General features: G+C 39.5%; 1 protein-coding gene across 5 annotated transcripts in view; it reads left to right on the top strand.

Annotated features, from left to right (window-relative positions):
• kalrna (kalirin RhoGEF kinase a) overlaps nt 1-21,760 on the top strand; it is a 362,661-nt gene that overhangs the window by 230,387 nt on the left and 110,514 nt on the right. For all 5 annotated transcript variants that reach the window (XM_089133002.1, XM_089132999.1, XM_089133001.1 and 2 more), the window contains exons 29-33: nt 67-178; nt 3,289-3,479; nt 8,167-8,268; nt 8,395-8,537; nt 9,436-9,538. In XM_089133002.1, the coding sequence (XP_088989128.1) occupies nt 67-178; nt 3,289-3,479; nt 8,167-8,268; nt 8,395-8,537; nt 9,436-9,538 (651 nt within the window). The remainder of the gene's footprint in view (nt 1-66; nt 179-3,288; nt 3,480-8,166; nt 8,269-8,394; nt 8,538-9,435; nt 9,539-21,760) is intronic.

The following is a 21,760-nucleotide window of genomic DNA, read 5'->3' as shown; positions in this document are numbered from 1 at the left end:
AGATCAGGTGTGGTGTTGAGTGCACTGTGTAGTGTGCAGTGCAGTACAGTGTGTGTGTGCTTACAGGAGCTGCTGTCCTGCTGTGAAGAAGGCAAAGGTGAAATCAAAGATGGGCTGGAGGTCATGCTGAGCGTGCCAAAGAGAGCCAACGACGCCATGCACGTCAGCATGCTGGAGGGTACAACACTACTGAACACACACACACATTGGGTTTTCATGTTTTACGGAGACATTCCATGTATTTTTTATGCATTTTTACAGTTTTCTGCGGAGCCCCCCTAGTCCCACTTTGGCAAAAAAAAAAAAAATTATAACTACCTTGTGGCCTCAAGATAGTAACTTGAGGCCACGAGTTACTATCTTGAGGCCACGAATTACTATTTTGAGGCCACGAGTTAGTATCTTGAGGCCACGAGTTACTATCTTGAGGCCACGAATTACTATCTTGAGGCCACGAGTTAGTATCTTGAGGCCACAAGTTAGTATCTTGAGGCCACGAGTTAGTATCTTGAGGCCACAAGTTACTATCTTGAGGCCACGAGATAGTATCTTGAGGCCACGAGTTAGTATCTTGAGACCACGAGTTAGTATCTTGAGGCCACGAGTTACTATCTTGAGGCCACAAATTACTATCTTGAGGCCACGAGTTAGTATCTTGAGGCCACAAGTTAGTATTTTGAGGCCACGAGTTACTATCTTGAGGCCATGAGTTAGTATCTTGAGGCCACGAGTTACTATCTTGAGGCCACGAGTTACTATCTTGAGGCCACGAGTTACTATCTTGAGGCCACAAGTTAGTATTTTGAGGCCACGAGATAGTATCTTGAGGCCACGAGTTACTATCTTGAGGCCACAAGTTAGTATTTTGAGGCCACGAGTTAGTATTTTGAGGCCACGAGTTAGTATCTTGAGGCCACGAGTTACTATCTTGAGGCCACGAGTTACTATCTTGAGGCCACGAGTTATTATCTTGAGGCCACAAGTTAGTATTTTGAGGCCACGAGTTATTATTTTGAGGCCACGAGATAGTATCTTGAGGCCACGAGTTACTATCTTGAGGCCACAAGTTAGTATTTTGAGGCCACGAGTTAGTATCTTGAGGCCACGAGTTAGTATCTTGAGGCCACGAGATAGTATCTTGAGGCCACAAGTTAGTATTTTGAGGCCATGAGTTAGTATCTTGAGGCCACGAGTTAGTATCTTGAGGCCACAACTTACTATCTTGAGGCCACGAGATAGTATCTTGAGGCCACAAGTTAGTATTTTGAGGCCACGAGTTAGTATTTTGAGGCCACGAGTTAGTATCTTGAGGCCACGAGTTACTATCTTGAGGCCACGAGTTACTATCTTGAGGCCACGAGATAGTATCTTGAGGCCACAAGTTAGTATTTTGAGGCCACGAGTTAGTATTTTGAGGCCACGAGTTAGTATCTTGAGGCCACGACTTACTATCTTGAGGCCACGAGTTAGTATCTTGAGGCCACAAGTTAGTATTTTGAGGCCACGAGTTAGTATCTTGAGGCCACGACTTACTATCTTGAGGCCACGAGTTAGTATCTTGAGGCCACAAGTTAGTATTTTGAGGCCACGAGTTAGTATCTTGAGGCCACGAGTTACTATCTTGAGGCCACGAGTTACTATCTTGAGGCCACGAGTTACTATCTTGAGGCCACAAGTTAGTATTTTGAGGCCACGAGTTATTATTTTGAGGCCACGAGATAGTATCTTGAGGCCACGAGTTACTATCTTGAGGCCACAAGTTAGTATCTTGAGGCCACGAGTTAGTATCTTGAGGCCACGAGATAGTATCTTGAGGCCACAAGTTAGTATTTTGAGGCCATGAGATAGTATCTTGAGGCCACGAGTTAGTATCTTGAGGCCACAACTTACTATCTTGAGGCCACGAGATAGTATCTTGAGGCCACAAGTTAGTATTTTGAGGCCACGAGTTAGTATTTTGAGGCCACGAGTTAGTATCTTGAGGCCACGAGTTACTATCTTGAGGCCACGAGTTACTATCTTGAGGCCACGAGATAGTATCTTGAGGCCACAAGTTAGTATTTTGAGGCCACGAGTTAGTATTTTGAGGCCACGAGTTAGTATCTTGAGGCCACGACTTACTATCTTGAGGCCACGAGTTAGTATCTTGAGGCCACAAGTTAGTATTTTGAGGCCACGAGTTAGTATCTTGAGGCCACGACTTACTATCTTGAGGCCACGAGTTAGTATCTTGAGGCCACAAGTTAGTATTTTGAGGCCACGAGTTAGTATCTTGAGGCCACGAGTTACTATCTTGAGGCCACGAGTTACTATCTTGAGGCGACGAGATAGTATCTTGAGGCCACAAGTTAGTATTTTGAGGCCACGAGTTACTATCTTGAGGCCACGAGATAGTATCTTGAGGCCACGAGTTACTATCTTGAGGCCACAAATTACTATCTTGAGGCCACAAGATAGTATCTTGAGGCCACAAGTTACTATCTTTAGGCCATGAATTACTATCTTGAGGCCACGAGTTAGTATCTTGAGGCCACAAGTTAGTACTTTGAGGCCACGAGTTATTATTTTGAGGCCACGAGATAGTATCTTGAGGCCACGAGTTACTATCTTGAGGCCACGAGTTAGTATCTTGAGGCCACGAGTTAGTATCTTGAGGCCACGAGTTAGTATCTTGAGGCCACAAGTTAGTATTTTGAGGCCACGAGTTACTATCTTTAGGCCACGAATTACTATCTTGAGGCCACGAGTTAGTATCTTGAGGCCACAAGTTAGTACTTTGAGGCCACGAGTTATTATTTTGAGGCCACGAGATAGTATCTTGAGGCCACGAGTTACTATCTTGAGGCCACGAGTTAGTATCTTGAGGCCACGAGTTAGTATCTTGAGGCCACGAGTTAGTATCTTGAGGCCACAAGTTAGTATTTTGAGGCTACGAGTTAGTATGTTGAGGCCACGAGTTAGTATTTTGAGGCCACAAGATAGCATCTTGAGGCCACGAGATGGTATCTTGAGGCCACGGTTTAATATCTTGAGGCCACAAGTTACTATCTTGAAGCCACGAGATAGTATCTTGAGGCCACAAGATAGTTATAATTAATTTTTTTTGCCAAAATGGGACTAGGGGGGCTCCGTAGTTTTCCTCATGACCAAAAAAAATGTCCCCACAAGGTCCAAAAATACTGGTATTACTATCTTTGTGAGGACCAGGACCACACACACAAACACTTACGGTATTTGTCATTTCTACTGATAACCTTAAATAAACCTTCAACCTCTGTCTCACGTCAGGTTTTGATGAGAATCTGGATGTTCAGGGTGAACTCATCCTGCAGGACACCTTCCAGGTGTGGGACCCCAAATCCCTGATCCGTAAGGGACGAGACCGTCACCTCTTCCTCTTCGAGATCTCCCTCGTCTTCAGCAAAGAGATCAAAGACTCTGCGGGACGATCCAAATACATCTACAAGAACAAACTACTGGTATTGGTTATATCACTCCGTCTACACACACACAAACACACGCAGAATCACACACTCAGGGCTCACAATAAGGATGATGGTCAGTTGCTTGCGTCAGTGATATGTTCTCACTACATTTGACATCCATTCATCATATACACTACCGTTCAAAAGTTTGGGTTCGGTTCGGGTTCGGGAGTCAGAAATATTGTAATATTGTGAAATATTAAATTTATTTAGCTGTTTTCTATTTGAATATACTTTAAAATGCAATATATTCCTGTGATCAAAGCTGAATTTTCAGCATCAATACTGATTCTGTGTATATATATATATATACACTCACCGGCCACTTTATTAGGTACACCTGTCCAACTGCTCGTTAACACTTAATTTCTAAGCAGCCAATCACATGGCGGCAACTCAGTGCATTTAGGCATGTAGACATGGTCAAGACAATCTCCTGCAGTTCAAACCGAGCATCAGTATGGGGAAGAAAGGTGATTTGAGTGACTTTGAACGTGGCATGATTGTTGGTGCCAGAAGGGCTGGTCTGAGTATTTCAGAAACTGCTAATCTACTGGGATTTTCACGCACAACCATCTCTAGGGTTTACAGAGAATGGTCCGAAAAAGAAAAAACATCCAGTGAGCGGCAGTTCTGTGGGCGGAAATGCCTTGTTGATGCCAGAGGTCAGAGGAGAATGGCCAGACTGGTTCGAGCTGATAGAAGGGCAACAGTGACTCAAATAACCACCCGTTACAACCAAGGTGGGCAGAAGAGCATCTCTGAACGCACAGTACGTCGAACTTTGAGGCAGATGGGCTACAGCAGCAGAAGACCACACCGGGTGCCACTCCTTTCAGCTAAGAACAGGAAACTGAGGCTACAATTTGCACAAGCTCATCGAAATTGGACAATAGAAGATTGGAAAAACGTTGCCTGGTCTGATGAGTCTCGATTTCTGCTGCGACATTCGGATGGTAGGGTCAGAATTTGGCGTCTACAACATGAAAGCATGGATCCATCCTGCCTTGTATCAACGGTTCAGGCTGGTGGTGGTGGTGTAATGTTGTGGGGAATATTTTCTTGGCACTCTTTGGGCCCCTTGGTACCAATTGAGCATCGTTGCAACGCCACAGCCTACCTGAGTATTGTTGCTGACCATGTCCATCCCTTTATGACCACAATGTACCCAACTTCTGATGGCTACTTTCAGCAGGATAATGCGCCATGTCATAAAGCTGGAATCATCTCAGACTGGTTTCTTGAACATGACAATGAGTTCGCTGTACTCAAATGGCCTCCACAGTCACCAGATCTCAATCCAATAGAGCATCTTTGGGATGTGGTGGAACGGGAGATTCGCATCATGGATGTGCAGCCGACAAATCTGCGGCAACTGTGTGATGCCATCATGTCAATATGGACCAAACTCCCTGAGGAATGCTTCCAGCACCTTGTTGAATCTATGCCACGAAGAATTGAGGCAGTTCTGAAGGCAAAAGGGGGTCCAACCCGTTACTAGCATGGGGTACCTAATAAAGTGGCCGGTGAGTGTATATATATATATGTAGTTAGAAATGAAATGAAAATGATGGGGGTCAATGAAAAGATTCTTATGAGTCCTGCTTCAGATTATTTCAATGACATAAACGAAAGGAAAGGCCCATGGGAAGGTCAGTTAGTGCACATACGAACACAGTCATGTCTGAGTTTTACATTTCCCATCTGTTTTAGCACATTGTGTAAGTCTGTTAAGTGTTTCCACACATACCTGGAAGCAGCCAGCGCAGGTGTGCAGACCAGATGGGGCGCTTGTCACCCCTCGCTGTGTTCAATATGCCTGTGAACAGAGCCAGATGTGCCTTTGGTTTTCTTCCGGTCATCTGGAATCATCTCACAAACACTATTTAAGCATCTACTTAAGTCAGATTTACTAAGGAAATGCTTTCAATTTTGTCAGACACATTTATTAAAGTTCTGCTTTCATTTAAGTTCACTCTTAGGTTATCTCACTCTTTAAGGGTTTGTTCACCCAAAAATTCAAATTATCCTATAATTGACTCACCCTCAAGCCATCCCAGGTGTATACAACATTCTTCTTTTAGCCAAACACAATGAGAGTTATATTAATAAATATCCCTGGTCTTTCAAGCATTATAATGGGAGTGAATGGTACCTTAGATTTTGAAGCCCAAAAAGAAGCGCGTCTATCATAAAAGTGATCCATACGGCTCCAGGGGGTTAATAAAGCACAGAGGAAAGAGAAAAACAAAACAGGACGGTCACATATTTGAAATCTAAAGCGAGAATTTTGAAAGAGAAATGTAGGAGGAGCTTGATGATAGTCGCGAGAGGCGTCAAAGCTTATGCTACTCCTACATCCTACGTCATTCGTCGGGTCAGAGGTCGTCGACTCTCACCTGAGCTTAAGCTTCTCCTACATCAGGGGTCAGGTCAGAGGTCATGTGTCAGGTCAGAGGTCATGTGTTGTGTCAGAGGTCACTCGTCATGCATCAGGTCAGAGGTCATGTGTCGGGTCAGAGGTCACTCGTCATGCATCGGTCAGAGGTCATGCGTCAGGTCAAAGGTCACTTTTCTTGAATCGGTCAGAGGTCACTCGTAAGGTGAGAGGTCAGAAGTCATGGTTCAGGTCAGAGGTCACTTGTCATGTGTCAGTCAGAGGTCATGCATCAGGTCAAAGGTCACTTTTCTTGCATCGGTCAGAGGTCACTCGTCAGGTGAGAGGTCACTAGTCATGCGTCGGCAGAGCCCGTCTAACGGAGAGTCTTGGCACTTCCTATTAGCCCCATTGTGCATCACCTTGGTTGCAGTTCCATTAGAATTCCACTGGAGGTGATCGCGGGCGAGAGCAGAATGAATGGGAGTCTATGGGGCTAAACGGCTAAATGTGTCTCTTTCACCTGCTTGTCGTGAAATCAACATAGATTTTATTGTTGATTCCGCAAGTTCAATATGGATTATAGGCCAAAAGTCGAATGAACGAGTACTTATGTCCTTTTGATTTCTTACAGGTTAGGCTGTTGTTGGCCGGAACGTGCTAGCATTCTGCTATTGTGTGACGTCATCACATTTTTAAACGGATTTTTAGAACAGATAAGTTAACTTAAAAATGCAATTTTCAGCTGAGTGTATTTTCTTAGCCCTCCCTTTTGAATGCAACTTTCAAATTACTTGACAAAAAATTACATCCTGAGAAAAGTAGATTTCTGGGGGTGAAACCCCATTGACTCCCATTCATTCTGCACTCGACCGTGAGCGCCCCCGCATGGACAGAGACGTGTTACTGCAGCCAGTCCAGAACCCGGAAGTAACCAACCAGTGCCAATTCTCTTCAATTAGACATTCTCTGGTGTCGGTCAGAGGTCATGCGTCAGGTCAGAGGTAACTCGTCATGTGTAAGGTCAGAGGTCATGGGTCAGGTCAGAGGTCACTCGTCATGTGTCAGTCAGAGGTCATGCATCAGGTCAAAGGTCACTTTTCTTGCATCGGTCAGAGGTCACTCGCCATGTGTCGGGTCAGAGGTCGTCGACTCTCACCTGAGCTTATCCTACTCCTACATCATGTGTCAGGTCAGAGGTCACTCGTCATCTGTAAGATCAGAGGTCATGCTTAAGGTCAGAGGTCACTCATCATGTGTCGGGTCAGTTTGTAAGTGCGTCTAAATCGGCCCAATGGAGGTTTCCGAAAGAACGGGTGAAGGTCTCTGCGCATTACTGCCTGTCCGCGAGGCAAAGTAATTTAATTCCATTTAAGCTTTTTTTCTGACTCCATTTTATCACAACTGTGAATTTAGGTTAGATTTCCAATTGGTTATTATATAATAGTTTAGAAAAACATTTGATTGTTCGATTTAACTCTTTATTTTACCCTTTCATATTAGGTCGCTCCCACTCCTCCTCTATGTGCAAGTTATCTCTTAACCGTTGAGAACTTTATTACCTTTTGGTTTACTTCTTTGGGAATGAGATATTTGTACCAGTCGCACTGAGACATTTCAAATGAGACCAAACATGTATAATACTGTAATGATAATTCACGCTAAACCACATAGCTTTTTGGGTGAAAATCTGGTGATCTCAGCTTGAGAGAGAGACAACATGCGTGAGGTGATTGACTCGGGGATGCTAGTTTCTCCAGAGAGAGTCAAATGTTAATTTCCATGAATGTCCTTTGTCTTCTCAGGAGTGGTCGTTCCTCAACCATACTGCACGGCATTTCTCAAATCTTAGAGGTCAGAGGTCACTCGTCATGCGCTGGGTCAGAGGTCACTCTTCTGCCGGAACTAAACTCGCGTACGGCCGTTACCGGAAGCCAGTGATTATAGTTAATACATTCATAAATATGGATGTTGTTTTTCGCTTCGGGAGCTGTATGGATCAATTTTATGAGGGATGGATGTGCTTTTTTGGGCTTCAAAAACTAAAGGTACCATTCACTCCCATTATAAAGCTTAGAAGAGCCAGAATATTTTTTTAATATAACTCTGTGTTCGGCTGAAAGTAGAACGTCATATTGTGTACACATAGGATGGGTGAGTAAATTATGGGAGAATAAAAAAAATTTGTGTGAACTAACCCTTTATGTACTCTGCACTTTTCTGCTCTTAAACACATTTTCCATCAACATTGAATTTATTTAAATATCATATGTGTGTGATGTTCTGGTTTTTATGTGTTTACAGACATCTGAATTGGGGGTAACAGAGCATGTGGAGGGAGACCCGTGTAAATTTGCCCTGTGGGTGGGACGCACACCCTCGTCTGACAACAAGACTGTCCTCAAGGTACATCATGCTCTCTAGTATTTGTAAAACATGTTCCAGTTACAGAAATTTCTTGTGAACAAAGATCAGGTCCTACATTTTAAACACGGATCTTGCGTTGTAAATGCATGAATGTGTCTGTTTCAGGCGTCCAGTATTGAGGTGAAGCAAGAATGGATTAAAAACATCCGAGAGGTCATCCAGGAGAGAATCATTCACCTGAAGGGGGCGCTGAAGGAACCGATCCACGTTCCCAAAAGACCAGCCAAACCCCGGAACAACAGCAAGAGGTCAGGCACACTTTATTATTGTGTACTATACACCAGTCCTAAAAAAAGGAGAAACAAAATTAATTTATATAATCATATTCTCAGCTCAGTTGTAAATCTAGCTTTGTTTGTTGTTATCAAATCATTTGCATGTCGCTTTGGATACAAGTACTGTATCTGTGAAGTGACTAAATGTACAAATGAAAATCTGTTGAAAGACTGAGACAAAACTCTACATCCATGAATATTTATATGGATCATAATGTATACATAACAATGCGGGAGGCTTGTGTTCATTTGAAATATGTTCGCCATACTGTCTCTCTTCATGCAAACTGCATATGTAAAAAATTGTACATAGGGACTAAGGGTTTGCAGCAAAGCCAGTATTTGTAAATGGATCTATTGTAATGGCGAAACTATTTGTATATTTATCTGGATAAAACCAGATATGAGTGGGGCTTAAATCAGAAAGTTTGTCCAAAAACCATTATATTATCATAGAAACAAACTAAATCTGTAAATGGGACTCAACTTTTACAATGTGGCGATTTCGTATGAATTTGTGTGATATGATTTGTATAAAAATGTACGATTTTTAGATCTTGTGAAAAGGTGCAAATTAAATTGTATGAATTCATACAAATTAGTCACCAACTCGCCAAAATAGTTGCCATGTGATTGTTTCATTCATTGAGTTTACACTCTTTCGCTTTACACAATAACTATTGCACTGTCGCTTTAAATTACGCTGTCACCTGGCTCACCTGTTCTCCAGCAAGAACAAGGAGAGATTGTATCTAACGGATGTTATTAATGTTTGAATTTTGGAGTCATTTTCCATGCCCTTCCAATAAAGTATTCATCTATGGGCACATGCCTAATCGGGACTTTTATATGTGTGTGTGTTTGGTTGCAGGGACACTGGAGATGATGCTGACAGTCAGGGAGATGGCAGCAGTCAGCCGGACACCATCTCCATCGCATCTAGAACCTCCCAGAACACTATGGACAGTGACAAGGTACAAACACACAGATCTGACCTCTGACCACGGGAACCCTTCATTACTGACTTTCCTGATCTGTGACATCACATAGGGGAACATTTACCATCAGGTGCTGAAGGAGTTATGATAACTAGCAGAGAATGTCTAATTGAAGAGAATTGGCACTGGTTGGTTACTTCCGGGTTCTGGACCGGCTGCAGTAACGCGTCTCTGTCCATGCGGGGGCGCTCACGGTCGAGTGCAGAATGAATGGGAGTCAATGGGGTTTCACCCCCAGAAATCTACTTTTCTCAGGATGTAATTTTTTGTCAAGTAATTGCATTCAAAGGGGAGGGCTAAGATAATACACTCAGCTGAAAATTGCATTTTTAAGTTCACTTATCTGTTCTAAAAATCCGTTCAAAAATGTGATGACGTCACACAATAGCAGAATGCTAGCGTGTTCCAGCCAACAACAGCCTAACCTGTAAGAAATCAAAAGGACATAAGTACTCGTTCATTCGACTTTTGGCTTATAATCTATATTGAACTTGCGGAATCAACAATAAAATCTATTTTGATTTAATGACAAGCAGGTGAAAGAGACACATTTAGCCGTTTAGCCCCATAGACTACCATTCATTCTGCACTTGCCCGCGATCACCTCCAGTGGAATTCTAATGGAACTGCAACCAAGATGATACACAACGGGGCTAATAGGAAGTGCCAAGGCTCTCCGTTAGACGGGCTCTGTAACTAGCCAAACATTGAGTCATTTAGGTATTCTTAATGCTTTCATCATAACTAACAGTGCAAACACAATGTAATTAAGAGATTCGCTGATTATAACGTGAGTTTTGGCAGGAATCCAGAACTCAGTCACTGATAAACTCGTGTTATTTGATTGACAGCTCAAGGGAATGTCATTCAATCCCTTCCTATAGGCTATATAAGTTAGCCAAAGTTTAAATAATTTTGTTTATTTTCATCCTTCTTAGAGAAACAATGTCAAGTTGACAGTTGAATCACTGGTTTGATTTACTGACACATAGCCAAAAAGAACATTAGACTGTACATGAATCATTACATGACAGAAATCACTGGTCACAGATCAGGCATTAGAATTAACACAGTTATTTACATGTCGTGGCATTACTGTCGAGTCCATATTGTAAAATTCGAAATTGCAACTGTTTTACCGAAGAATGCACAGTGCAATGTGCCGAATACAAATAAATAATGCTCAATTGGAAAATACATAACCACATTCCTAGCATTAGGATCCTTTGGAAGGTAATGTTATTTTTCATCCAGTTATCCTGTATCGCTCTTCTCTCCTCGTCATCTCAATAACACACCAGTGGGTGGGGCCAAAGTTGCAATGATGAAGTAGGCGTTGATTTATGGGCTGTTTTTGACAAACAAAGCTGTTTTTGGACTAAAAAGGAAGTTTTCAGTTCTATAACTTGCAGGCTATTCTTATAATGATAATAATAATACATTTTATTTGTAATGCACTTTACACACAAAGGACATATCTCAAAGTGCTACAAGTGCACAGGTAAAACAAATAAAAATAAGTTAAAAAACACTTAATGACAAAATTAAGAACAGTCAGTGAAAATATGGTATAGTATGATGACCTTTTTTTTCTCAGTTCTTGTCCCCTTTAAAGCACTGTTTTGGTCAACTGGTCTGACTGGGCCAATAGAAAAATTGAGCCATGATATATTAGGGCTCATGTAAATATGACATTTCTTATTTTAATATTGTTTTAAGTAGTTTTGAGAGTGTGGAGAGAAAAACTTGAATGCATCATGGGAGGGGCCGTACCCTGCAAGCTTTTTTGGCATGATTTGCTGGCCGCAACTCTCTGATTGATGGAATTTTCTGCACAGCATTGTGGGTAATGTAGTTTTCACCACAAATTCTGCCATTAAATACCATTAATATATATATATATATATATATATATATATATATATATATATATATATATATATATATATAAAGATAATGTAAATTATCATTAAAAATCAATTTTTAACTTTTTTTACTTCCACTGTTGCACACTATTGCTGAATTTGGAACTCTTGATATATTGCAAAAATATGAAGAGTTCAGATGCAAAAGCCTCTAAATGCCATTTGAAATTTTCTTCTAGAATGATCATTTTTATCAAGCTTGTATATTTAAGTTCAGTGATTTCACTTAAATGGCAATGACGATTGCCTATTAATTGTTATTTAAGTGAAATTACTGAACTTAAATATACAAGTTTGATAAAAATCATCATTCAAGAAGAAAATTTCAAATGGCATTTAGAGGCTTTTGCTTCTGAACTCTTCATATGTACTTGGTTCCAAAATTTTGCATATCATTCTACTTAAAACTCAGAGCCAAACTCCAGACTCCTCCCAGTGAAGGGTCAGGTGATCAGTGATTGACAGGTGTATGTCTCTCACACACACACACAGGGTTTCCCTGCTTTAGTTATGGAGCAGGGGCTGTCATGCTCCAGCACAGACGATGAGAACAGTGGTCATGAGCAGTAAACAGATGTACATGTACAGCCATGAAAAGTATTTTCAAACTGTGTGCTGGATTCTGCCCTCACAGGAACTATGAGCCCCCCTATCAAATCAAAGTAAGACACATTTCACATACGTGCTCCTCACAACACGTGTTTGTGCTGGTGTTCCAGGCGACTTTATAATGGCTTGTTGTGTTTTATGAGTTGTGTGTGTGTGTGGTGTGAGGTTTGTTTGGTTTGGAGATTGCTTGAGGATGTTTTTGAGTGAGTTTTACCAGCTCTTGATTGGATTTGAATAGTATCATTTCCTTTAAGGGCAGAAGATCCTGCTAGGATCTTAAAGTGCTCTGTGTAGTGTGCTTACTATGGTCTGATTGAATTTTACACGACTAAATGTTGAAAATGCTCTGCACTCTTGAGAAAGGAAGCACCAGAACATATTTATGTCTTAGTAGTGACTGGTGGAGTCCCTTAATGTAGGAAGGTGTTTTGGGATGGGTCATTATGGCTGAACAGGCATTCAAAAAACAACTACAGTATTTGGTCATTGTTGTTGACAACTGAGTTTGGTTTTTAGAGTGTCAGCATGCTAAAACTCTCTCATCCCCTTTAACCCTCTGAGACTGATTTAAATGTATTTAATGGTTTCCTCAATCTGAGCAGTTAAAAAAATGGTAGTTTTATTTTTAGAAATGCAGTATTTAAAAAAAAAAAAAAAAACCTTCATGTAATGAGTCTAAGTGGTCAAACTAAAATGGTTTCATGGTCAGATTTGACCTATTGTATTGCTCTCCTCCAAGAAACTTGAGCGTTCTCTCTCGAAACGTTTGCATTCACCCCAGGAGAAACCCCAAGACTCTTTGAGGTCTCTCGTGGAAGTATTGTGTGCCCCATAGAAATGTTACATTCTCTCGCACAAGTATTGAATTATCCTGAGAATTGTTTAAATATAGTTTTGCACAAAGGCTTTGCGAGTGACCATTAAAGTGTCTTGGGTAATGCAAATAATGCAAAAACATCAAAACATATAAATGTATTTATTTTTTTCCTCCCTTCAGTTTTCTTTTTTTTTACGTCTTTAGGGGCTCTGTAGCAAGACCCTAATTTTAAAACTGTGTTGAACAATATATATGAATATGTGTATATGGAAAAGTATAACTTAAAAGCATCAAATCTGGAATTCTTACACATTAGGTACAAGCAAAGAACACTTCAGCCATCTACTGGTCATTGCATGATTTTTGACCTTACATAAATTCATATTTGCTTTCTTTTCTTTATTTTTTTTAACCCAGAGTGCATTAATCTGACCCAATACATGATACATTATCATGTTTTTAACTTGTTTGTGGGCTATTAGTGTTATTTCATTCAAAAAACAGCCAAGAACCAGTGGTGGAGGAAGTACTGAATCTCAGTACTTAAGTAAAAGTACAAATACCCAGATAAATATTTACTTTAGTAAAAGTAGAAGTAACACAATGACAACCATACTTAAGTAAAAAGTAAAAAGTACTTTATTTTAAATGTACTTTAAGTATTAAAAGTAAAAGTACTTGCATAACAATTTATTATCTTAATGTCTATTTTCTAATGATTAATAAAACATTTAATTCTAACTCATTCAACCTAATAGCCTACTTCTATAATGATGTTCAATAATGATGGAAAAAAATGTCACCATTTCTGAAACAAGCTTGCAATTAGGCAATATCATGCTTATCCTTAGTACTATATGTTAATAACTATGTTTGGCAGTAAATGCGATTAATTTATGGTGTAATTCTGAACCTCTTGGCTTGCCATAACCAAACCAAACATATATTACACACGGTGTGTTTCCTATGCACGTAAAAACAAATTTTTTTGCGTATGAGTTGCATGATAAACACACTGCGTGTGAGACGCATTTAGTGTGACCGGGTTGATATATTTTATCTATGGCAACCAAACGTCACTGGTGAGACCAACGTGCAACGAACGGACGGTCAGATTACGTTTTGGCAGGGGAAAAACTGATCAGAAAATGTAACGAAAATGTAACAGAAGCTGTAGAAATGTAGTGGAGTAGAAAGTATAATAATTGCTGCAAAATGTAACGAAGTAAAAGTAAAAAGTATGCACTATTTATTGTACTTAAGTAAAGTAAAGATACGTGAAAAATGTACTTAAGTAAAGTAACGAAGTAATTGTACTTCGTTACATTCCACCACTGCCAAGAACAATTTTTAAGTAACCAAGAAGAGGCAAATTAGATCAAGTTTTTGAACCGCATAAGTGTGAACAGTTTTGAACAGCCTTGGAGGGTTACAGAACCACTTTTGTGAAAATGTTTTGCGTGTCTGTTTGCTTGGCATCAATATGCCGGTAAAAAACACATTAGATTTGTTTGCTGAAAATGACCCTAAACTTGTCTAATTATACAGGGCTTCCTTAAAGGGATAGTTCACTTCAAAATGAAATTTCTGTCATCATTTTCTCACCCTCAAGTTGATTCAAACCTGTATGAATTTCTTTCTTCTATTTAACACTAAATAAGATATTTTGAAGAATGTCGGTAACCAGACCCCATTGACTTCCATAGTATTTTTTCCCTACTATGGAAATCAATGGGGTCCATCAAGTAAATTGAGTAAATTATATGTAAATTAATTTTCATTTTGAGAGAACTATTCCTTTAAGACCTTCTAGTCATTCAGACAACCCACTGACTACTGTGTAGTTTTTCAAATCCTTATTTCTTGCCTCATCTGAAACACAATGACACCAATAGGGTTATTCACACACACACACACATGCACTGAGTGAGCACCGAGACACTGTGTTTCTATTTCTGCCTGTTTATTGTCTTTTACAAGCTTGATTGTGTCCGTTGGTCTTGCTTCAGCTTGTAAATGGTTATTTTGTCTAGATTTTGAAAGCCTTTAAAGCGACAGTACTGTATGTTTCCTCAAAACAGCATTGTGCAAACAATGACTGTTCCCACACAGGTTTCTTTAACGTTCCTGTGCATTAGTAAGTCAGTTCTCTGTTGTTTTCAGGCTGATGTGAGCTGAGGGCAGTGTGTGTGTGTGTGCTTTCTCTGGAATAAGAGTTTCCTTCATTCACCACAACAGCTCAGGGACTGTGTATTACTGTACACTGCGGAAATCACATTCATCATACTGCATAATGATGCTTTTATCCGGACATCGCAGTGCTGAGCGCATGTCACAAGACCATCACACACCATTTCAGATTTCTCGCTAGCTTTGTCTTGAAGATGAAACTATTCATTTAGTGCATTTTTCATTAAATATATATTTTTAATAGCAGACTTAAGTCTAGAAAGAGGTTTTCTTTTTACAAACGGTCCATGTGTCTTTGATTTAAATCATCCACAACAACAAGGTTCAAAGAGTCATTGTGATTCAAACCATATGTTGTGGGTTTCAAGGTAGAATACTAAGTATTCATGTCAAATTAAAGTGATGATCCTCGTACTGTACGTATCAGGGCCTGAAAAGAACTGAAAACAATTTTAAAAGTTCCTGAAAAAGTGAACAGATTGTGAAAACATTACATACATTGTTGTGATGATTTTTAAATAGAGGTGTCAAATTGAATATTCACAATTAACATAAAAGTATATAACATATTATTAAATGTATATATTATAAATTAGATATATCTGTGTGTGCGCGACATGTCATTTACACACATTTACTGTATACAGTATATTTGTGTGTATAAATAAATACATGTGTATATATGCACTCAGACACACACAGACATATACAACATATGTAAATTTCATAATATATACACACATATTTATATTAGAGGTGATTAATCATTATCAAGGTAGCGCTGTTTTTAAGTCATCATTTTGTTACTGTTTTTTTTTGTTACTGTAATACTGTGGTTGCAGTGGTTACAATTTACTTATTTTATTATTATTAATTGTATTTAACCCTTGTGCTGCATTAGATTTTTAACACCGTTGAGTGCATTAAGGACCAAAAATGGCCACATATTAAACATTGCCTAAAATATTATATATTATTATTATTTTCCACTTTTACCAAGTTAAATCTTTTAACCAGCATCAGTCCTCATCATAACTACCAAAAATGTATTCAATTTCAGGATTTTAACCCTTTAATTACCAGTTTTGTTTGCGAAACCATCGATTTGTATAAGAGGAAAAAACACAAAAATTCAATTATTTTCAATAAACTAAATGCAAAGAGAAAACTTTAGATTTGGATTATCACAGTCCCACTTTGCAAAAAATCCCACTTAGCGCGTTAGAGACCAAAAATGGCCACCTATTAAACATTGCCTATTACCTAAAATAAGGTGCATTTCCACCCATAGGGAATAAATATGTAGTGACGTCATCTGGTGGAATACACTATATAATGCAAATATAATGCTTTTGCTTCAAAATGAAAGGATGTTTGAGCAAAAATCATGTTTCATGTATTACTGACAGCCTCAGATTTAAACAACGTTTTAATGGGTTTCAATGGGCCATTTTTGGTCTTTATGGTGCTGAGTGTTACTATTTGATCTACACAGTGTGTGTTATACATATTTTGCAAAATGGGATCACATTTTTTACATGTATCCAAAAAGTCACAATTTTGCCAAATTTCATACCATTTGCATTAAAACAGCCAAAATGGTCAAAGAAATTAAACTGCAAAAGACCAAAAATGTCCCTAATGCAGCATAAGGGTTAAACCTGTTAGAGTCAATTATTGTGCCCATTTTTTAATCCATATGTTATACCTAATTAAAATTCAATAATATTTTGACCACTGATCTAATCAATAGCCGGTTGCTTAGACTATAGTATTACAATTTAGTCATCTGTTTTTTTCTTTCCTTTCTTTTAAGACTGATCATAAATCAGTTACATAAATCCGTAGATTGGTCTAATTTGAATCCGAAAAGTTGCCACAAGTCACCTTAACACACAGGCATGAGGACAGGTGGACGAAAGACAAATACAGACACAACCAAAGTGTCCCGGTGTTCACGAGAAGAGCTGCACTACTGAACGCTGAACTAAACCAATCAGAGAGAGAGAAACAGAGGGAGGGAGGAGAGCGAGAGAGAAAGCAAAGATAGTCGCAGAAGGAGGACAGATAAGCCGTCATGCCTAAGTGGATGAGTTTTAAACTTTTCAAAGAGAGCAGTCGAGTAAGTGACATTTGTGTTTGATTCTATTTCTTTCTTAACTCCATAGGCTAGTGTAAAGATCTCTCTGTGTATGAGAGAGACAGAGGGATATCAGGGTTTTATTGACAGACTGTGACAGCCGGTTGTCTGTGATGTCATGCTGGTTAAAGCCAGGTGTGAAGACTAGTTATTATGGTGAACTTTGAATAAACAGTTCTTGGTGATTTCCCATGTTGTTTTGTATTGTTCATGTCCATGTGTGTCAGTCACTCAGGGCTGATCCATAAGGAGATATCCATGTTAAACTGAGGTTGATAGCAGTGGCAGGAAACGGATGGTTAACGCAGTCGTATCATACTGACACGATCTCTCAAACACACCCTCCGTTTATCACCTTTAAAGGGATAGTTCACTCTGAAATGGAAAATTATGCCACTATTTACTCACTCAAGTCGTTCCAAACCAATATGACTTTCTTTCTTGTGTGGAACACAAAAGGAGATGTTTTGGAGAATGTTCAAACTGCTATAAGTATAAAAACATAAATCTGCAGTAGTCAATGTGATTTGTCTGAGGAACAGACTGGATTTTAATCGCTTTCGAATATTAATTATGGTCACACTTTTAAATATGTGTACAACATACAGCATGTCTCATTACATGATGTGAAGTACGTGTGGATAATGTATTCTGGATATCATTAGCTCTGGTATTTTTGTCATTTCTCGAGAACTCGTATGTAGTTGTATCTGTGTGTTTGCCGCCTCTGAATCCTCTGATCTCCGCGATAAAGCTCTGCAATCCGCGAGACCTTTCACGTGAAGCCCGTGTGTGACGTGTATGTCGTTCCTGATGTGTGTTGTTCTCCATCTGAGACCCCGCATTACCTAGCAACCCTCGTTTCCTCTCGATCGCTAGGGTGACCTGATAGTCTGCCGAGCAGATGGTGTGAGAACGCGGACGAGGACGCAGGCTGAACTAAAGCTAGATGCTCAGTGACATTTCAAAAAAAGGCTCCCTGTATAAAGCTTGTTGAATGAGCGGTCAACCTTCCAGATCATTAAAAAGTCTTATTTTTTAGTATTTCGATTCTAGATGACATAACATTTCAGATGAAACTTTGAACTAGTTTTAATGTTGTAAATTTTTTTAGATGCGTGTAATTAGCACTATATGATTTTTATTATTCTTTCTTTGTGGATTTGCTTGTTCATATGACAATTGACAACACTTACACTCACCTAAAGGATTATTAGGAAAACCATTCTAATACTGTGTTTGACCTCTCTCTGACATTCTTTAGAAATGTAGCATCATAGTTGATGGAGATATGTGGGATGCTCATCCAGGGCACGAAGCTCCCGTTCCACCACATCCCAAAGATGCTCTATTGGGTTGAGATTTGGTGACTGTGGGGGCCATTTTAGTACAGTCAACTCATTTTCAAGAAAACAATTTTGAAATGATTCAAGCTTTGTGACATGGTCCATTATCCTGCTGGAAGTAGCCATCAGAGGATGGGGACATGGTGGCTATAAAGGGATGGACATGGTCCGAAACAATGCTCAGGTAGGCCGTGGCATTTAAACAATGCCCAATTGGCACTAAGGGGCCTAAAGTGTGCCAAGAAATCATCCCCCACACCATTACACCACCACCACCAGCCTGCACAGTGGTAACAAGGCATGATGGATCCATGTTCTTATTCTGTTTACGCCAAATTCTGACTCTACCATCTGAATTTGTCGAGACTCATCAGACCAGGCAACATTTTTCCAGTCTTCAACTGTCCGATTTTGGTGAGCTCTTGCAAATTGTAGCCTCTTTTTCCAATTTGTAGTGGAGATGAGTGGTATTTTCTGCTGTTGTAGCCCATCCGCCTCAAGGTTGTGTGTGTTGTGGCTTCACAAATGCTTTGCTGCATACCTCGGTTGTAACGAGTGGTTATTTCAGTCAAAGTTGCTCTTCTATCAGCTTGAATCAGTCGGCCCATTCTCCTCTGACCTCTAGCATCAACAAGGCATTTTCACCCACAGGACTGCCGCATATTGGCTGTTTGTCCCTTTTCACACCATTCTTTGTAAACCCTAGAAATGGTTGTGTGTGAAAATCCCAGTAACTGAGCAGATTGTGAAATACTCAGACCGGCAACCATGCCACGCTCAAAATCTCTTAAATCCCCTTTCTTTCCCATTCTGACATTCAGTTTGGAGTTCAGGAGATTGTCTTGACCAGGACCACACCACTAAATGCATTGAAGCAACTGCCATTTGATTGGTTGATTGATTAGATAATTGTATTAATGAGAAATTGAACCGGTGTTCCTAATATTTCTGTAGGTGAGTGTATTTATTTCCATGAGTATTAATGTAAGAGAGAAGGTATAGAAAATGTGTAATTGTAAGATCGTTTTTTTCTGTGCATGGGGTGTGCCGAATGTACAGTATCGTCTATGATGATATATGTGCGAGCTGTTTGTCATTTCAACTGCGTGATTTATGAAGTTAATACCCCCCCAGAAAATTCAAGATACATAGACATTTTTGCCCCGATACCTTTTTGTCTTATATTTTTATCATGTGATGTAGTTTCCCAAATATCAGCACAATTGCAAATCTGATATTTATTTTATGCAACAGTTAAATATACAATAAGTTAACATTGTGTTAGGGATGGGACGGTATGAAAATTTCATATCACGATTATAGTGTCCAAAATTATCGCGATTATCAATATTATCACGGTTTTGTTAAAATTTGATGAAAGTGTTCAAAAAGAACTGATGCTCACACTGAAAACATTTCATCAAGTTTTATCAATGAAAATCAACAAACAACAAATAAACAAGCAGCTCTATGCAGTTTTTTTTAAGCAAGATTCTATTCTATGGCATTTCCTTCTTTATAATGCCCGTCGTCAATAACAACGCATTATTACACACACAGCGCACATCAATATCACAACGGACACGCGCTCGTTTCATTCAAATACAACTTGCCGGCCGTCTTGTGTCTCCGGTTTTTGATTGTTTTAAAAATGAAATCAGAGTTGATTTATTGTTTACAGAGTTTGATAATATTGGTGTGATCATCTTGTCTGGACGATTGTTTTACTAAATGAATTTATAAACGGGTAAGATTTAAAACATTAGCTAAACTATCAATTCAATATGTCCCCGTAATTATGTGGTAAAAATAAAATCGGTGTAATACGTGATGTATCTATACTAGGGGTGTAACGGTACATGTATTCGTATTGAACCGTTTCGGTTCGAAGCTTCCGGTTCGGTACGCATACAAACCGAACGGTTGTTTGGACTATTTTTCCTGCCGGCAAAATTCGTGCTGACGCGGCCAACACAACGTTGCGCAACATCAAATGGCAAGCGTAAAGCCGGATTCACATATAGCGCCTAAAAACGCATAGAAAACGCTGGGCGCGCCCATGCCCATAATGAAAGCAGAACGAAACTGCGCTACTCGTTATGTGCTTCACGGATCGTTTATCAGTTCGGACCAGCAACATCTCTGCAGCGCGAGCCGATCTCCATCAAGCACTGTTACTACACAGCGCTAAGAGATCCGGTAAAGAAAACATTTGAATTCACCACTGAGGTAATAACATCGCTGCGAGATCTAGTGAGATGCATTCCCATTTCTCCGTTATTAACCGTAGATCTCTATTAGATCAAACAGCGCTGTCATGGAAACCAGGAGAAACACTGTGCCGTGAATGAACTAGTAATACTTTACGTCCACAGACCAGCAACATTCACCATGGATTTAATATAGTAACACTAACTGGAACCAGTTTGGCTGGAATGGTGAAATGCTTTCAAGTACTTCACACATCTTCCAGCACTTCAAAATTCAAACATTATCTAAATAAATATATATATAAATGTTATTTTTAATGTGATGACCAAAACATTATTTGTTCATCCTTCAAAGATGACCCCCATTTATAAACCTGAAAGTTTCAAGATCTAGGAAAACTCACACTTATTTAAAAATATTTTTTCTTTAAACAAATAGAAAATTTCTCTGGCATTTCTTTCTTTTTGCTGTATCGAAAACGTACCGAACCGTGACTTGAAAACCGAGGTACGTACCGAACCGTGATTTTTGTGTACCGTTACACCCCTAATCTATACATTACTATCCCTTAAAACGTCACTCTTAATAATAATCTTCTTTGAAGATGTTCGTTCGTCTTTTGGCTCAAAGACACTTGCTGCAAACTTTTCTTCGCGGAAGCTTCACTTATTTCAAGTGAGTGACATAAAATTTTTAAACTCAAAACAACATTTCGTGCCAAATATTTTCCCAGACATAGTTTTGCTATTGAGGTCAAAGTTAACTTGCCTTGCGTTCGCTATACAACAGCGGGTGATGGTTACACAAGAAGACGACTCGGCAGATTTGAAGTGTTTCTTTTGGACAGTGACTTTTTGTTCTGCAGACAGGGTGACTATCCTCGATCAAGTTTCCCTCAGGACTTTTGTAAAAGCCTAACTATGACCACTTCCCAGATTTGGTCCTCTTAAAAGGCTGAAT

This window comes from Pimephales promelas, chromosome 7, assembly GCF_988280905.1.
Source record: "Pimephales promelas chromosome 7, fPimPro1.hap1.1, whole genome shotgun sequence".
NCBI lineage: Eukaryota > Metazoa > Chordata > Actinopteri > Cypriniformes > Leuciscidae > Pimephales > Pimephales promelas.
This window is presented reverse-complemented; position numbering and strand designations above follow the sequence as displayed.